Here is a 15,915-nt window from a genome sequence, read left to right as displayed (position 1 = left end):
ACAAATTGAAATGGATACGTCTGTCATTATTGTTAAACATGACAGACGTAAAGCAATGTTTTGGGGAATACACTCAGTTGCTCTCTTGCTTTAGCTTGATGAGAAGATCAACACCACCCTCACATTTATCCAGTAAATAAAATAGTACAGCCAGCAGCCAGTTAAAGACTTGAACCGGGGGAAACAGTTTGCGTAATCCATACAAAAACTGATGTGTAAAAAAGTTTCTGGGTTTATGAGGGTTTATGTGAGGGAGTACGTGTAGGTAGAGAGCAGTGACTTCTTGAAGTGTTGTCGTTATCATGAGGTTGCCAGGCAACCAGCCAAGCAAACCGATTGCTGGCTAGCCTTATAGTATATACTGGACTAATATGACAGTGGTATTGATCTTGTCATTTAAGTTTCAGAAAAGCAAAACGAGTATTTCCCAAAATGTCGAACTATTCCTTGAAAGCATGAAGACTTAACCTCCATTGTGTTTATGTCAATTATAATTCCCTCTCACAGGATTAAAGTTCAGTGTACTAAAGTCCAAAGTTTGAAAAAAATAACCCTTATGAAGTCGTAGTGATGTCATCTGGGTCATCTCGGATTTGGCTTTGTGCGAATTTAGAGGTCACAAAAGGTCTAATTAGAGATGCTATTGGGTTGCATTATGGGAACTGTAGGATCCAGAATGTTTGTTTTGTAGTTGGACCCATACTAAAAGGATAAAATTCATGATATCTCAGCCTCTGCTGCTTCAATATTGATCATTGGTTGCAAATGGTGGTAGAATAATAGTTACTATCACCATGCAAACCTTCGACTGGACAAACTGCCATCTTCTGTTGTCATTTTCCGTAAGACATGACCAAAATGGAGAGAAAAAATAAGACTTGAAGGCTGTTTTTGTTTAATGCGTCAAGTTTCAAAGATGTTCTTCTACAAAGAGAGATATCGATATTTAGTTAAGAAAGACAGCTCCACAGTGACAGACTTTTTTGCAATTATGAGACAGAAAATCTAAAATTATCACATGGAATTTTTTTGTTGTTGTTATTTTGTGATTACAGGTGTGCTCGCTACCTGGCCTACAGATGTTTTGTTTGCTGGTGCTAGGGGGAAAGCACACATGGGTTGTCAGACACTCTTGCGTTGCCCTCCGTATTCATCAGGAGTACCCTGATGGGGAGGTACACAGACTTTAAACCTCCAATTTACATTAGTACTGGTATTGTATGTAGCAGTCAAAAGTTTGACTGGTACTGTATATACATATTTATGTTTTAGACATCTGTTGTGTAAACACATATTCATTCATTCAATACACTTTTAATACATTCCACAGAAATATTGGAAAGCTGTCACTCAATTTGTGTCACAACTTACTTTTTGAAATGGAGGCTGGTAGGGCTCAAGAGCAGGGATGGGCTGAGGCAGGAGGTAAGTCACAGTAACACAGAGGCAGGCCATCGTCATGACCACCACTACACACCATTCGGCTTTTTTCTTAATAGAAATGCATCTGTGGAGTGTTTAAGTTAAGATAAACACACTGCTCACTTTGTGAACATTTTGAGTAAGGGCCACAACAGTACAGTGGAGATGGTGACTTGTGTGTTGAGTGTGGAGCTCTTTCCACCCCACCTGGACAGCTGGACCCAGACAAATGGCTAACAATTGCATCTGCCTTGTCAGGTTGCTGTATGTGGACACAGGAATCCAGGAACAACCACCGCTTCCAGGTCAACCACAAAGGTGTGCAGGGCCATGGATGACTTTATTAAAGGGGAGGTCCATAAGCTCAGTGACATATTCTAAAACACAGGGGAGAGCACATAACATAGCATATAATGTGAGTAATTCATATGGTATCATGTGTTGACAAACTGTTTCCAAGTAGATAAAAATATTTTATCTATACCTGATGCCAAAATCTTGCCATTGGGTCAAATGTGTTTGGAATAATGCATACATGCATCTCTCTGCTAAGACACTTTGACACCCAGTCTTTAAGATATTCCAGACTCTGGATCAGCCATTCCTTTTCTACACGGATACTGCTTCCCACCTCATTGCTCCATGGATCATAAACAGACATAAAATGTGAGACTAAGTACAGACTACAAAGCTTTAAAATGAAGAGTTTCCCTGTTGCAGTGTTTGCACCAACATAATCAAGAAACTCATTTCTCATTACCTCTATAGAATGTATTAATCCACTTGATTTGATGTGTAATTCTGGTGAAGAGTGCGTTGCACCTGTAATGTGAAATCCGAAAATACCTCTGTGAGAATGTTCACAGCATGTACTGCATTCCACTGTAGCAATGTAGGATGCACTGGCACTAGTAACAAAAGTAGAGTAAGATTTCTTCTGACATAACCCAGACCATTTCTGTGTCAAGAAGCCAAATAAAAGGATGAATGTGCCTTCTATAGTTCTTTTTAAAATCTGTTTCTTGGGAGTTTCCGGACTTTATGTGAGTGCAATAATAAATCGCTGGAGAACAAGTAGTCGATTCATTGATTAGTTACATTAAACTGCAATTATTTCGATTTCGATTAATCATTTAAGTCATTTTTCGAGCAAAATTGGCAAACGTTTGATGGTCCGAGGTTCTCAAATGTGGAAAGTTGCTGCTTTCTTATTCTTACATTGGAGTCAATTTAATATTTTGGGGGGTTTTGGACTGTTGGTCGGACAAAACAGTCAACGTCGGAATTCATTTCAGGAGTTTTGACCTTGTGCATACACCTGGACTCAGGGAAATGTGATAGTGATAGGGTGATAGGGTGAGTTTGAATAGTGACTGTCACGATAGCTGATCCATTTGTTTAAATTGATACGTTTGGCTGCACGAGCACATGTATCTGATAAGTCCACATCATCATCACTACAAAGCTCACTCTGAGCCTGTGACCCCAGCTCTTCAAATTAGATCTGTCAATATTTGTGCCTATCAAATGAGATCCCATCCAGGCTGTCAGCTCTTTTTCAACAATGTAACCCCCCCGGTGCACACGCAGCCTCCGCACTGACCACTCCTGATCTGGCTGCAATTCCAACATAAAAGTGATGACTGGTCACAGGTCATGTGAGTTGGGGTGGGGAGGAAGGGGGTTTGGAGGGGTGATGGTGCCAGTTGTTTTGATTTGTCTGAAATCTGTGCTGTGACAAAAACAACAGAAATTTCCATGCTGGCCCTGCCCCCCACCCGCCCCACCCTCGCTTTGGCCCGACAGCTAAATCCGAGCCTTTGTGTCCCACATAGTTGTATGGATTTGTCAGCAATGGGGCAGGGGCAGTGGGGGGTAGATAGGATGATGATAACCAAGCAAGTTTTTCCGGTGAAGAGGGACAGACAATTGACTGAAGCAAGGTATTGAATTAGTGCTATTAAACCAGTCATTTTTATTATTAACTGAGGATAAAAACCGGTCTGGTCCTGTAGATGAGAAAAGTAGTGAAATTGGAGAGTCCCAAGATAAGCTTTTTCTAAGAGACTTGCTCCGGATTAGATGTTGAAAGCCTCATATTAGCAACCCCACCACCACCACCACCCCCACCACAAGTCTGCACAAAGAGGCTTGGACAGACCACCTGCCCCTTAGGAAAATGTGGTCAGCAAAACAAAATGGGCACAGGCACCAATGGGATGCTCAGGTAGTAAACAGTGAATCAATGAGGCTCTTAAACGGCTGAGTAAATGTATTCCAAAAGACAAATGGTCTGCCTCTGAATTATAACACAAAAGCAAGATTGTTCAAAGATAAAGTGAGAAAGACCATTTTAGCTGAAACCCGGGGGTGGATAGGAATATTCATTTTAGTAGTAGTAGGTCTAAAGAGATTACTGAATTGATAATCCACAGGCAGGTCTGCTCACTAAGTGCTGGAGCTGATTAGATGCGAGCACACAGTGAAAGTGAGACCCTGCTTTTACTGGTGGTCCATGTAAATGTATAGTGCAGTCCAAGCAGCCCCTCAAAACCCTGATCATTTTGAAGAGACCTGAAATTTTAATTTTGTGGGGAGTTTCTTTGTTTTCAACATTTAAAAATTATTAATATTTTTTTGCAAAATGTTATTATTTTTTTATATTATTTTCTTATGTGGATTACTGTAATTAGAATACTGTAATATCGCACTTATTGTACACATACAACAACAGCTGGATGTCCCAGGGCTTCTCTTTGTGATGGTCTAAATGCTGTGTGTAAATTTCTATGCTCTATTAATGCATTCTGGTGGGAAAATCAGTTGTAAGTATGCATACTAATTCATTCATTCATTCTTTCATTCATGTTTTTCTTGAATTTTCTTGGCCTAAGAAAACATACAATCTAAAAATATTGATTTGCAGGTATTCGGTCTTAAGCCAAAAGTATTGGACAGAAATGTGAAGAGGAAATGTAAAAGCTGTTATGGCAGTGCATCCAGTAGTTGATGAGATGTTTCTAAAGTGGTGGACCGACATCCTTAATGGCAGGCAGAGCGCGAGCATGGCTAAACACCCACTATGTGTAACTTTAAACTCTAAAATCTAAACTGCAATTCAGGTCTCTGGAGAAAAACCACAGAATACATGACCTCTAACTGCCCTCAGTGGTAGCTACAGCCCAGAGCAGAGCGAGTAATTATGATACATTCAATCACCAATAAATTGCACAGCGTACAGCGTAGAGCATGGTGGACTACGAGTACGAGTGCATTTTGGCCAGGATGGTTTTGAGGGCACTGTAATGCAAGAGTTCCCATCCTTCCATGTCTTTTATGTCATCGGTGCAGACTGAAGGTCCTGCAGAAACTCCAGGATAAAACAGTCCACATTAACATTTTACATTTGACTGTTAAGCTACATTATGTATTAAAGCAGATAAAGAATACATTATCTTAAATAGATTTCTCTGCTGGGGTCATAAGCTTAGCCGCTGTAGAAATCCAATCAATCTTTGCCTTTTGTGACCTTAACAGCATTTAACCACTGCAGGACAGTGCTCGGTAAGGACAAAGAGGACAAAAGAGTCGTATTGATTGCTACGCCGGTTTTGGTGACGGAGATTTTATGGGAAGGTTTCAAGGTTCAACAACCTGACACTGGAGCATATTTTCTTTGGTCGTTATCGGTCATTGGGAAGTGTGATGTGACAGAAGACCGCATTGATACCGGATGTGTGCTGCATTATAAGGTTAATCCTTATGTCAACAGGGCCAGAAGATGGGTTGACCTGCTGGGCTGCGGGGATGAAGTTTCGGGGTGGGGTGGGAGGAAGAAGTTGAAATGCATTGCTGCCTGTCTGGTTACGACAAGCAGGAGAGAGGAATGAGTAAGCTTGGGCAACTGCACAAAAAAAAAAAAAAAAAAAAAAAAAAGTCGAAAAAATGTTTCATGCTCTGATGTCATCAGGAAGGCGAAAGCAGAGCTGTAATCCTATTTTAATCGCAGTGGATTTATTAAACAGGAGCAGCAGGTTTAAATCTCAGCAGATTACACAGAAGGCCCAAGGAGATGTGGAGAGGGGGGTCGGAGAGGCTTGCGTAATCAAGTGCACTTAAGGTGATATGGTTCATTTTTGACGAGTCAGGAGTGATTAGGAGGGTGTCAGGGGGCTCCGCAAAATGTGAAGAGTAAAGTTAGATGTCTGTACAGTTAATAGACTTTCTTTAAAATGATCTAACATCTTTAATTTATTCATATTTTCTTGGATTAAGATCTAAATTAAATATTCCATTGAGATTCCTTTAGAATAATTACTTTTGACGAGATTAGGATGGACTGCCCGCAGATGTTACTAATTATTTGGACGTGTGTGTGTGTGTGTGTGTGTGTGTGTGTGTGTGCCTCAGTGTCCCCTGGAGTCGGCACAAATCTCCTTGGCATCCTTTGTAAAAGACAGTGATTCTCATAAAGAACGGGCTAATCCCAGGTCGCCTCACATCTGGACTTAATCAAATCAATCCTATAACTGAACATGTAGAATAAACTTGGACCTCTACAGGTCACCAGAAATGAAAAGTTTCCAATCAAGAAACAACGAGTGTGTGTAGGGGGTAGTCTTGTTTGTATTAATGCTTGTCACGCATTAACACAAAACATCTTTTGATCTGAAATGTGTACATCAACATAAGGTTGTTTCATGCTGGCCCGAGTTAATGCACCAGTTGTTAAGTGATGGCATATTGATTTCAGTGTTATAGAGAAACATCATTAAGGAGAATAATTTATAAGTTTTATTATAAAGCAACATTTCCATGTGTACTGATTAAACTACAAAAAAACACAAATGCAAGTGAACTTGTCAGTGTCAAAACCAAATCCAGTCCATAAGGGGTTCTGACTAAGTAAAGCATAAAACCAGACTGTTAGTTTCATGCCCTTAAAAAGGATGCGTAATATGCCAACGCACTGTACGGAGCCCTGTGTTGTCACTGAACTTTGCCTTTGCCAAATGCTTCATCTAAAAGGATGCCAAGCTCACCATCTGTTGGCGGAGCTTGGCAAATGTCTGTTTGTGACACAGCACCTCCTTGATAGGGAGCCATTTTGAGCCACTTCCCTCCTTTTCAGAGCTACGGTGTGAATGCTGCAGATTCTCACACTTTATGATATTGGTTGACAGTGTACTTTTTGTTTTGAAACAAAAATAATAATGTTGAATGCATGGAGGGACATAATGGAGATTTTTAAGCAGTTACCAGTTGGATCATTTTTAAAAACTTACTACAGATTGAGACTTTAAGATGACTGATAAACTAAGCATTTTGTAATATATATTACACATAAATAGAATAATTTAATGTATTTTTTACTTTTTATTTAGAATTAAAGAATTTTCATTTTCATTTCAAAAAATGGCTAAAATGTTTGCACCACTTTAAACAAACTATAAGGTTTATGCTAAGCTGAAAGGGAATCTTCTATTTCTCTGTATGACGTCTTTGCTTACAGTGCATTGTGTTTGCATAGAATTTGAAGGCAGCTGCAGGGCCATTTACACTGAAACTTTATGTAGCATAGTGAAGACAAAGAGATCAACAAAAAGCTCCCTTATTCTTTAGAAAAGTGAGCTCATATTAATAGTAAATAAAATGTTCCCAAATATAAATTGCAGTGGACTTTATAAAGTATGTATGCATGTGCATCTGTGTCTACAGACAAAGTTTACAGGACAGACCTCCTACTCACCCAGTGGACAGTCAGGTACCAACTAATATACCAGTGCTGCCATCTACTGGACAATCCATGCATTGTTTTTACGTTGCAAATACAATGTACCCCTTTGTGGTTTACAGTAACTAATGTCTCATTGGTTGTTTAAATGAGTCCCCACTGAGGATCTGGTGCAATAGGCTCTTTTCATAGCAAACATTCTGACTTGTTAAGCAGGAAAAACACAGGGCCAACTAATTAAATTAATTATGGCTTTGGTACATTTAGGTGTGCCAGGAGAGTCCTGGCGCTAACAGGATGTAGCCATCGTGAACATTAATGGTTACATCTATGCTTTTCCTGCTGCTACATGTCGAAACAAACTGTGAAATGGATCACAAGTGGTGTGTTGATCATTTATAAGAATTGGGTTGAAACAGTTTGCATACTGTAATCATGTGTATTACCTAAACAGCTGCATAGAAAGATGACAGTCAGTGGTATTGATTATATAAAGCAGATATGGTGACCTTTATTTGCACATTTTTACTGACGGGTTCAAGAAAAAAAACAAGAAAGTTGTAACACAGTTCCACTCAACAATCAACGTAATAAGTGGTGTGAACCATTTCACATTTAAGGCCTAAGTCAAGTGAAATTTTAGGCAAATTGCTCAGAAATGTTTATATATTTTTACTGTATATTGTTTAAAAAAGACTACACATTCATGGAAAATTGGGTACGTGTTATCTATGAAAATTAGAATTTGTAATTGTTTAATCATTTCTATCCTTCATATTTGAATAAAAGAAAGAAGCCAAGCTCCCTCCTCAATTCAATTCAGTATGCTTTATTGGCATAGACAATATTGCCAAAGATAAAAGAACAAATAAGATTAAAAAGGGAAAGAAAAAAGGTCACTCTCTCTCCCCTTTCCTCCGTCCTTGGACATTTTGTTCGTGGTTTAGACCAAACTGCTTGTTTAATGTGTTATTTTTTTAATTTCAAAATAAAGTCAGTTATTGGCTAATGCAATTTTAACAATTATTCATTAACTTTAGTTTCTTTAGTCTAACAATCCCTATAATTTGTTTCATAGCCTACTACTTTCATCATATGTGTGTAGTAGATAGGAGACACCAGCAGGGAGCAGAGTAACAATCTGGAAATAGCCGGCATGGAGGGCTTTTAACCTTTAACACCCGCCTTCCTCCTTCCTCTTCCGGTTACGGCGATAGCAGGTATGGCGGCCCCTGCTTTCCTCTGAAACACTATGATTTAATAATCCACTGTAATCCTACGTTTTAAAAGACAATGTGGTCAATTTTAAGTATAGACAATACTAAAAACAACTCATTGTTTCTAAATATGTGATAATTTTATTATTTAGTGGTTTCTATGCGACATTTGACAGATGCCGTCCCTGGGTCGCTATGGCCGCTATCCAAACACCAAACTGAATGTTATAGCTGTAACTTTAGCCAACAACCACGCCGAAAGTGTGTTGTCATACTGAATTGAGTACCAGATAAAACTCCTCTTCAATAAAACAGTCGGGTCATTTAATAAGCTTAATGTTGGGTAAACTAGCTCAGTGTCAGCCGGTGTCTCTTAACATGTTGAACGGCAACATCAGTAGCATAGCTAGCGTGGTTAGCATCAAAGCATTACGTACCAACAGTGACTGAATTATTGTGTCTGTTTTCAGCTTCAAGATGGTGCAACGCCTGACTTACCGCCGTAGGTTGTCCTACAACACCGCCTCCAACAAAACCAGACTGTAAGTGAACTTTGAACAACATCTCTGCTCGGTTGCTTGCAAACTTGACGCATGCCCACTTGTGTAACAGTACCTCATTATTCTCGTGGTGTCCCGCAGGTCCCGAACTCCTGGTAACCGTATTGTGTACCTGTACACCAAGAAGGTCGGCAAAGCTCCCAAGTCGGCATGTGGCATCTGCCCAGGAAGACTGCGCGGAGTAAGTACTCTCATTGTGTTCTGTTGAAGGCCATTTGCTTTCCCCCCAGCGAGATGTGCTGTTACTCTCCTCTGTAAAGATTCAGTGCATGCACTTTTCATGGGGCTGGTCTCAGGCAAATACTGGCATCAGTCAAAAAGTATCTGCTGTAGTTATGTTTGATGTTATTCCCAGACCTTTAAGTGTGCTTTACCTTTACAAGGGTCTGTATAACTAATGAGGAAATGGTGGTCCTTCAAGAAGAAGACATCTTGAAGTTACATGGAAAATAACTTGAATTAGTAATTGGTTGTGATTAGGACCTGAATAGATGAGATGGGTGATCCTGCTGTTGCCTGAAAACATGCATGCTTTTGCTTCACTTGCTGCTACAGTATCAACAAGGCTCCCTTGACTTGCTGCCCTCCCTTGTAAACATAATAGTGCAGTAATAGATGGGCAACAATACTTAAAAGCATGCTGAACGGGAGCATATAGGAGAGTGGCTCATCTTGTCCATGTGGTGTTGTTCTAGGGAAAAAAAAAAGTTGTGATCACTATTGAACTTGAAACTATTGCTGACACAAGCTTCCATAGATCCAGACGTATTTTACCACGTTGTATTGCTTTTCTTGCTTTGTGTCCTTAAAGTTAAATTCAGGTGTATTGTAACTGCCTAGAGCCATGTCTAAAAAGAGGGAAAGATAACATGTCGCTTTTTTGACTAATGAAACAATGAAGCCCATTTTATTTTTGGGTTCTACTATTAGACTGAAAGCAGGCTGCCAGATGTTAACTACTTCATGTTGTGCCAACAGTCAGGGCATCTGTCAGTACATTTCATTATGGAAACTGGTGATGGGTAATGTGCTGTTACTGTTGGAAACAATTAAGCCTGTTTTCTGTGAACTTACTGAACATGTGCTTGTTGAGCTAAAATTTGGTAGTTATTTTGGAAATTAATATTTAACAGCACACAGACGTCACATGAATTGCAATCAATAAATCTGGTGGCTGGAGGTACCCAGGCAAAAAGGACGTGTGATAAAATGGTAACTGTTCATACTTGAGTTTAAAATACAATTATTAAACATTAAACAAAGGTGTCTTAATTATATTGGTACCTTGAGTAGTTGGCTTTTAGTGAAAGGTGGTGGCGTTAGTTCCTCTAAGTCAGTACACGTTGCCTGCTGTGGTCTCATTATGGTTCTGTTTCGTCTTGTAGATTCGGGCTGTTAGACCTCAGGTTCTGATGAGGCTCTCCAAGACCAAGAAGCACGTCAGCAGGGCCTATGGAGGCTCCATGTGCGCCAAGTGTGTGCGTGACAGGTAAGAGAAGCATTTGCTCTCATCTTCAAACTTTCTTGCTGAGAAACTGATTGTTTACTCTGATGGAGATAGTGACAAGTTCAGCCACTGATGACTGTACCTTTTGAATGTCTGATGGCGTTTGTCTAAATTGTCTCTTTTGCTGTTATTCCCAGGATCAAGCGTGCTTTCCTGATTGAGGAGCAGAAGATCGTCGTCAAGGTGCTCAAGGCACAGGCACAGAGCCAGAAATCTAAGTAAAATGTGTATTTGTATTGCCACAATAAAAAAATGACAGACAAATCAATTTCCTGTTGTAATTTGCAATGTCTTGGTTTGTCATCTTTTGACTGTCTTTCATTACACTTTATATTTATTACAGATGTGTTGAACAACTGCCAAAACTATTGGTTGAAAAGGTTAGGATTGTATCAAAATGGTCAAATTAGTAAAATTTTACATTTAGTCCAAATACAATAAAGCTTTTGAATTTAGAGGATTGTTTTTGACAAAGTCTGAGTACATTATACGATTTCATAATTCAGATTATTACTCATGCATTAATGTAAAAGCAGGATTTTACGGTTGTGATTAGTTGAGCTAACTTTTTTAACATACAGGATGACAACTAATGAGTCTTATTATAGATCAATGAATTTAATGTAATCACATTAATTGGATTGCATAAACTCAGAAAATGGTGAGAAATGCTATCACAAGTCCAAATCTCAGGGTTTGCTGCTTTTCCATCAAAGTAGTGGCTAATTTCTGTAAATGGACTCAGTTTCCTCTGTACTTGTATACTTCTGTTATCCATCACATTGTTTAAGGTCTTTGTACGTTTTATATGAAAAAAATCTTCATTTATAAAGTAACTAGTAAAGTGAAGCGGCCATATAAATCTAGTTGATTAAAAGAAAGTGGCATGAAAAGAGTACAAGTCCCTGTGTGCACCATCCTATAACCCAGATATTTGATGCTGTGATTGTGGAAAGACTGGAAGGGTCCTGATTTGAGGTAGAACAGATTTCTCCTCCTGATGTAAATCAGCAGAGTTATTATAAAATATGAATTGCTGTTAATGGAGCAGACAGTTGAAAATCAGAGTATGTATGTGTTGAATACAGCAGAGAGACATTCACTGACGCTACCCTGAACAGAATCCATGCAATATCAACTTGATGTTGTCGTCACATAGGAAGTTACTGTCTCTTTAAATTTACGTCACGCACTTGTGAGCCCAAAAAAAAAAAAAAAAAAAGTTTTTAAAGCATTAACCATAAAATATAACTATCAGCGAAATATTTCTGCTTAAATTTACTAAACACGAAATATTATAAACATAATAAAAATCGCCTGAATAAAAAAAAGTAGAAAAAAAAAAAAAAACACCCACCATGTACTTCCGGGACACGTCAACAGAGAGTGTGTGTTCAGAGGACTCGCAGTCAGCGGCAGCAGCTGGATTGTACCGATAGAACATCTGTTCAGAAACCATGGAGACATTGTACAGTATACCGTTCGCTGTGCTCGAGTGCCCCAACATAAAACTGAAGAAGCCGTCGTGGCTGCACATGCCGTCGGCTATGACTGTGTACGCCATCGTTATTGTGTCCTACTTTCTCATCACAGGAGGTAAACGCGTCTGCTAAGCTAACTCAACACTGCTAGCTTGTTAGCGCTACATCTGCACTGTGTCCGCATGTTATTTCCAGTTAGAGCTCATTAAAGTGTGCTCGGGATAATATATATATATATATATAATATGTCAGATATTGTAGGCAGTGGTTGCTAACGGTAACGCTAGCCTGTAGGCAGTCAGGCCAATGGACAGGGGGAGGCTAACTGCAGCTCAGCTAGCGTAAGAAACTAGTTGAATGTATCTTGGCTCTATTTGACATTCAGAATCGGTTCAGCAGTAAAATGAGTTCTATTGAACATGATCAGTGTGCTAATTAATGAGCAGGTTAAGTTGTTTATGGTCTGATTAATCTCAACTCCCCCCCCTCCCCTCCATTTATAGGCATCATCTACGATGTTATTGTAGAGCCACCAAGTGTGGGTTCAATGACTGATGAACATGGACACCAGCGGCCAGTGGCCTTTCTGGCTTACAGGTATGTCACTGATAACATTGTGAGCATCTCAACCAAACCCTGGACAGTAAGTCACATTAAAGCACAGTTAACATAGGTACTTTTGTTTTCCAGAGTGAATGGTCAGTACATCATGGAAGGACTGGCTTCCAGTTTCCTCTTCACGATGGGAGGCCTTGGATTTATAATCCTGGACCGCTCCAACGCACCAAACATTCCCAAACTCAACCGCTTCCTGTTGCTCTTCATCGGTTTTGTCAGCGTTCTCCTCAGCTTCTTCATGGCCAGAGTTTTCATGCGCATGAAGCTGCCGTAAGTCTACGCTTGTTTACCACCAAAAACGAGGAACTACGTGTGTATTATTTCTAATTTAAACATCAACCTGTCTTACAAAGTCTGTTTGAGTCAATAGGTAATGATGGTCTGTAATTCTGCTACTCTGATCTGATGTTTTCACAGCGTATTAACTCATTCATCTTCTGTCTTTCCAGAGGTTACCTCATGGGCTAGAGACAAAGAGAGCACACTGAAAATGAATTAGACGGACAGAGGACATCACATGCGTTGGGGCTCCAACAGGCAGTTCAACTAAAATTATGGATAAACTCGACCTTTTCGATATAATCAGCCATTCAGGATGGAAAGCACTGATCTCGCTAAAGAAATTAGACCTGCCTGCACTGACAGTCTCTCTCTGGCTGTGTCTCATTGGTGTTCAGTGACTTCCTTCCTTCTTCTTTTTTTCCAACTTTCCTAACAAACTGATGCAGAAGAGGATCACATAGGTAACTGTTAAAAGGCATTATCACCAGTGTTGCCATGTGTTTTGATTAAATTTAATTTCACTTTACTAGAAGCTAGAAGTAGCATACCGTGCAGCGTGGGAAATTTCTCCGAGCCACTGGAGAAGAAATAGGAAAGGAAGTTACTGAACACTGCTGGCATGGAGCTACTCATTTGGTATCGGGAGGGGGGGAATAAGATTAAAGTTGTGTGTTTTTGTAAAGAAATCATTGACAGAGCCTTGAACTTGTCACAGTTGCAATTTTGTACAAGGGTGTGAAATAAATCTTCTTTTCAGAACTCCTTGCAGTTGTCATGATGTTGTGATATAAACAGTATAGAGGCATTTTCTACGTACATTTATCAAAAACAAAACGGGGCAAAGACTAATATGAATATACCTACATTTTGTGGCCTGCATATACAGCATTTGGGAATTATGAATTGTACATAAGCATTGTAAGTTGCCCTCCAGAAGGTGGCAGCATAAATGTAGCAGGCAGTAGTGTTAACTGGTCATTGTAGTAAATGTAACAACATTATGAGCCTCAAATTCTGAGCATTTTGACACTAATGTGTTGTCATGTAACACAATGCATCTTGGGGGCTTATAATTACTGTTTTTTAAATGAATGCTGGAGATTTCAGGGTTAATAGAATAGAAATGAATGACCGAGGGCAGGCTCTTTCCAATGTAATCTTTCAACAGTGTCTTTATTGGTGGAACAGCGCTATGGCTGAACGTACAAAAATGATATTCACATAGACGCCTGATTCTGCAAAGTTGTTACTATTTGGTTCAGCACTTACGGGGTACTATTAACAACAGGCAATTGGTTGTGGCACATTTTAAACCCATAAAATTTGTAAATAGATGTTTTTCAAAGCAGCCATTTTGATATGAAATAGTCGGGTACACACAGGTGTTACCAATGATACTAATTAAGGTTCTGTACCATTTAGTGTAGCAGAGCCTGTGCAGCGAGCCAACATGCACAGTAGCAGCACCCTCACTCTGTTTGAGCTGAATGGAACAGAACCTTCATTAGTATCATTACTATTTCTTATCAAAATGACCTGAGTGAACTCACTGGCACTGTGACAGCTTTTGTGAGGATGTCTGCCAACTAAAACTTTAAGCGTGTATAAAACAACAAACACCAGTTTACAGTGAAACTCAGAGAGGAGGCCAACAGAAGGGGGGGGGGGGGGGGATTCCTGTACTTTCATGGTTCCACAATCTCCCAGGAACCTAAAGTGGGTTTCTAACATTGACACAGTCATCAAAAGGTCCCAGCAGAGTGTTTCCTTTCTGAGCCAGTTCTACAGTATACCTGCACACCCATCACTGGTTTGGATCAGCCACCGTACAGGATACAAGCAGAATACAACAGATAGTCAGGACTGTAGGAAGAAATCATTGACTCCAACCTGCACCTTCATTCTGGACTTATACACGTCCGGAGTCAGGAGACATCACTGCAGACTCATCACAACCTGTTCCAACTTCTCCCCTCTGGGAGGCGCTACAGAACACTGTACGCCAAAACAACCAGCCACAACAACAGTGTCTTCTCATAGGCCACCACTCTGATAAACACTTAGTCATATATCATATAACTTAACACTGAAACACCCACTTACCTTCAAATTATAAATTATATATGTACAGCTTATACAGTATATTTATTTATATAAACATCGTATGTTGTCCCTGTTTTAAGCTGCATGTCTATGTTGTAAATTGTTCTGGCTGTAAATACATTGAGAGCCACTTGAAACCTGTGTTTCAAATTCCTTGTATGTGTACACATACTGGGCCAATAAAGCTGATTGGTGATATATATATATATATAATTGTTTATTGATAAAGCTGAGCTTTTGGTCACTAGACCCTCATTAAAGCAAATGTTTGACATAAGCACACGTGTTCTGTCAAGCAAGTACACATGGGAAATGCAGTCCACAGCTGTAGCTCCCATGGTCCAAATTCTGTACAACGGATGCTACACAGATACAACATATGGCAAAAACTAATAATAAATCAATGTGTAAAGCAATCAGGAAGTTAATAAAAAATGAACTGCGTATTAGAACTCCTAAAAGTACTTAATTAACTCACTGCATAATTATCTTCTCAAAATATACATTTAAACTCACAGACTAGCTGCAAGAAGCCTATAGTCCATTAAAAAAATTATTTCTTCATATTCCCTGTCTTCATCTTATCAATTGTCAGTGGCTCTTGAATTTGTCTAAAAAAGTATTTTAAAAATATATTTTATTTTTATATTTTTTTAATTAAAAAAAAAAAATTCTGTAAGTAAACGAAAAAAGTCAGAAATGTTAACTTCAAGGTATGACATTATGCACAATAAAATGAAGTGTTGTTTTGGGGTCTTCTGGGATACTAGATGGCACTTCCCTCCCACTGTATATGTTGAGTGAGTCACTTATCTCCTCTCCACATTATGGAGAATGGTCCACAGCTTCAGCCAACAACAAGAGAGATGTCAGAGAACATTTTGTACTTCATGAACACCATAGATCAATTATGTCACATTTATTTTTTGCCTGGGGAAGGGCCTCTCTTTGACTGATAATTCCAACATGCAAGTGACAAACTCACAGCTTT

General features: G+C 39.3%; 2 protein-coding genes and 1 long non-coding RNA gene across 4 annotated transcripts; 2 read left to right on the top strand and 1 right to left on the bottom strand.

Moving 5' to 3' along the window:
- Window positions 1-344: 344 nt before the first annotated feature.
- Window positions 345-1,797, bottom strand: LOC127379246 (uncharacterized). 2 transcript variants are annotated; one of them, XR_007888278.1, is made up of 3 exons: window positions 1,372-1,797; window positions 1,069-1,164; window positions 345-924 (listed from the first exon to the last, which is right to left on the bottom strand). It is a non-coding gene; the product is annotated as an uncharacterized LOC127379246 (long non-coding RNA). The 2 variants fall into 2 exon arrangements; XR_007888277.1 differs by having other exon boundaries at window positions 345-1,164; window positions 1,372-1,507; window positions 1,630-1,797.
- A 6,531-nt stretch (window positions 1,798-8,328) lies between these two features.
- Window positions 8,329-10,708, top strand: rpl34 (ribosomal protein L34). Its single transcript, XM_051428609.1, has 5 exons — window positions 8,329-8,376; window positions 8,844-8,915; window positions 9,015-9,114; window positions 10,319-10,422; window positions 10,578-10,708. The coding sequence occupies exons 2-5, from the start codon at window positions 8,851-8,853 to the stop codon at window positions 10,660-10,662; spliced, it is 354 nt and encodes a 117-aa protein (XP_051284569.1). The 5' UTR covers window positions 8,329-8,376; window positions 8,844-8,850; the 3' UTR covers window positions 10,663-10,708.
- A 1,106-nt stretch (window positions 10,709-11,814) lies between these two features.
- Window positions 11,815-13,580, top strand: ostc (oligosaccharyltransferase complex subunit). Its single transcript, XM_051428608.1, has 4 exons — window positions 11,815-12,036; window positions 12,425-12,518; window positions 12,612-12,809; window positions 12,989-13,580. The coding sequence occupies exons 1-4, from the start codon at window positions 11,898-11,900 to the stop codon at window positions 13,005-13,007; spliced, it is 450 nt and encodes a 149-aa protein (XP_051284568.1). The 5' UTR covers window positions 11,815-11,897; the 3' UTR covers window positions 13,008-13,580.
- Window positions 13,581-15,915: the final 2,335 nt, after the last annotated feature.

This window comes from Dicentrarchus labrax, unplaced genomic scaffold, assembly GCF_905237075.1.
Source record: "Dicentrarchus labrax unplaced genomic scaffold, dlabrax2021, whole genome shotgun sequence".
In the NCBI taxonomy this organism is placed as follows: Eukaryota; Metazoa; Chordata; class Actinopteri; family Moronidae; genus Dicentrarchus; species Dicentrarchus labrax.
Note: the sequence above shows the minus strand (reverse complement) of the source record. Positions and strands in the feature narration are given on the sequence as shown.

What these genes read in the sequence shown, in the direction of transcription:
- rpl34 (XM_051428609.1), top strand. Translation starts at nt 8,851, where the DNA reads ATGGTGCAACGCCTGACTTACCGCCGTAGGTTGTCCTACAACACCGCC. An exon ending in GCCCAGGAAGACTGCGCGGA is followed by an intron (nt 9,115 to 10,318) that starts GTAAGTACTCTC and finishes TTCGTCTTGTAG; the next exon opens with ATTCGGGCTGTTAGACCTCA. An exon ending in GCCAAGTGTGTGCGTGACAG is followed by an intron (nt 10,423 to 10,577) that starts GTAAGAGAAGCA and finishes TGTTATTCCCAG; the next exon opens with GATCAAGCGTGCTTTCCTGA.
- ostc (XM_051428608.1), top strand. Translation starts at nt 11,898, where the DNA reads ATGGAGACATTGTACAGTATACCGTTCGCTGTGCTCGAGTGCCCCAAC. An exon ending in CTACTTTCTCATCACAGGAG is followed by an intron (nt 12,037 to 12,424) that starts GTAAACGCGTCT and finishes CTCCATTTATAG; the next exon opens with GCATCATCTACGATGTTATT. An exon ending in GTGGCCTTTCTGGCTTACAG is followed by an intron (nt 12,519 to 12,611) that starts GTATGTCACTGA and finishes TTTGTTTTCCAG; the next exon opens with AGTGAATGGTCAGTACATCA.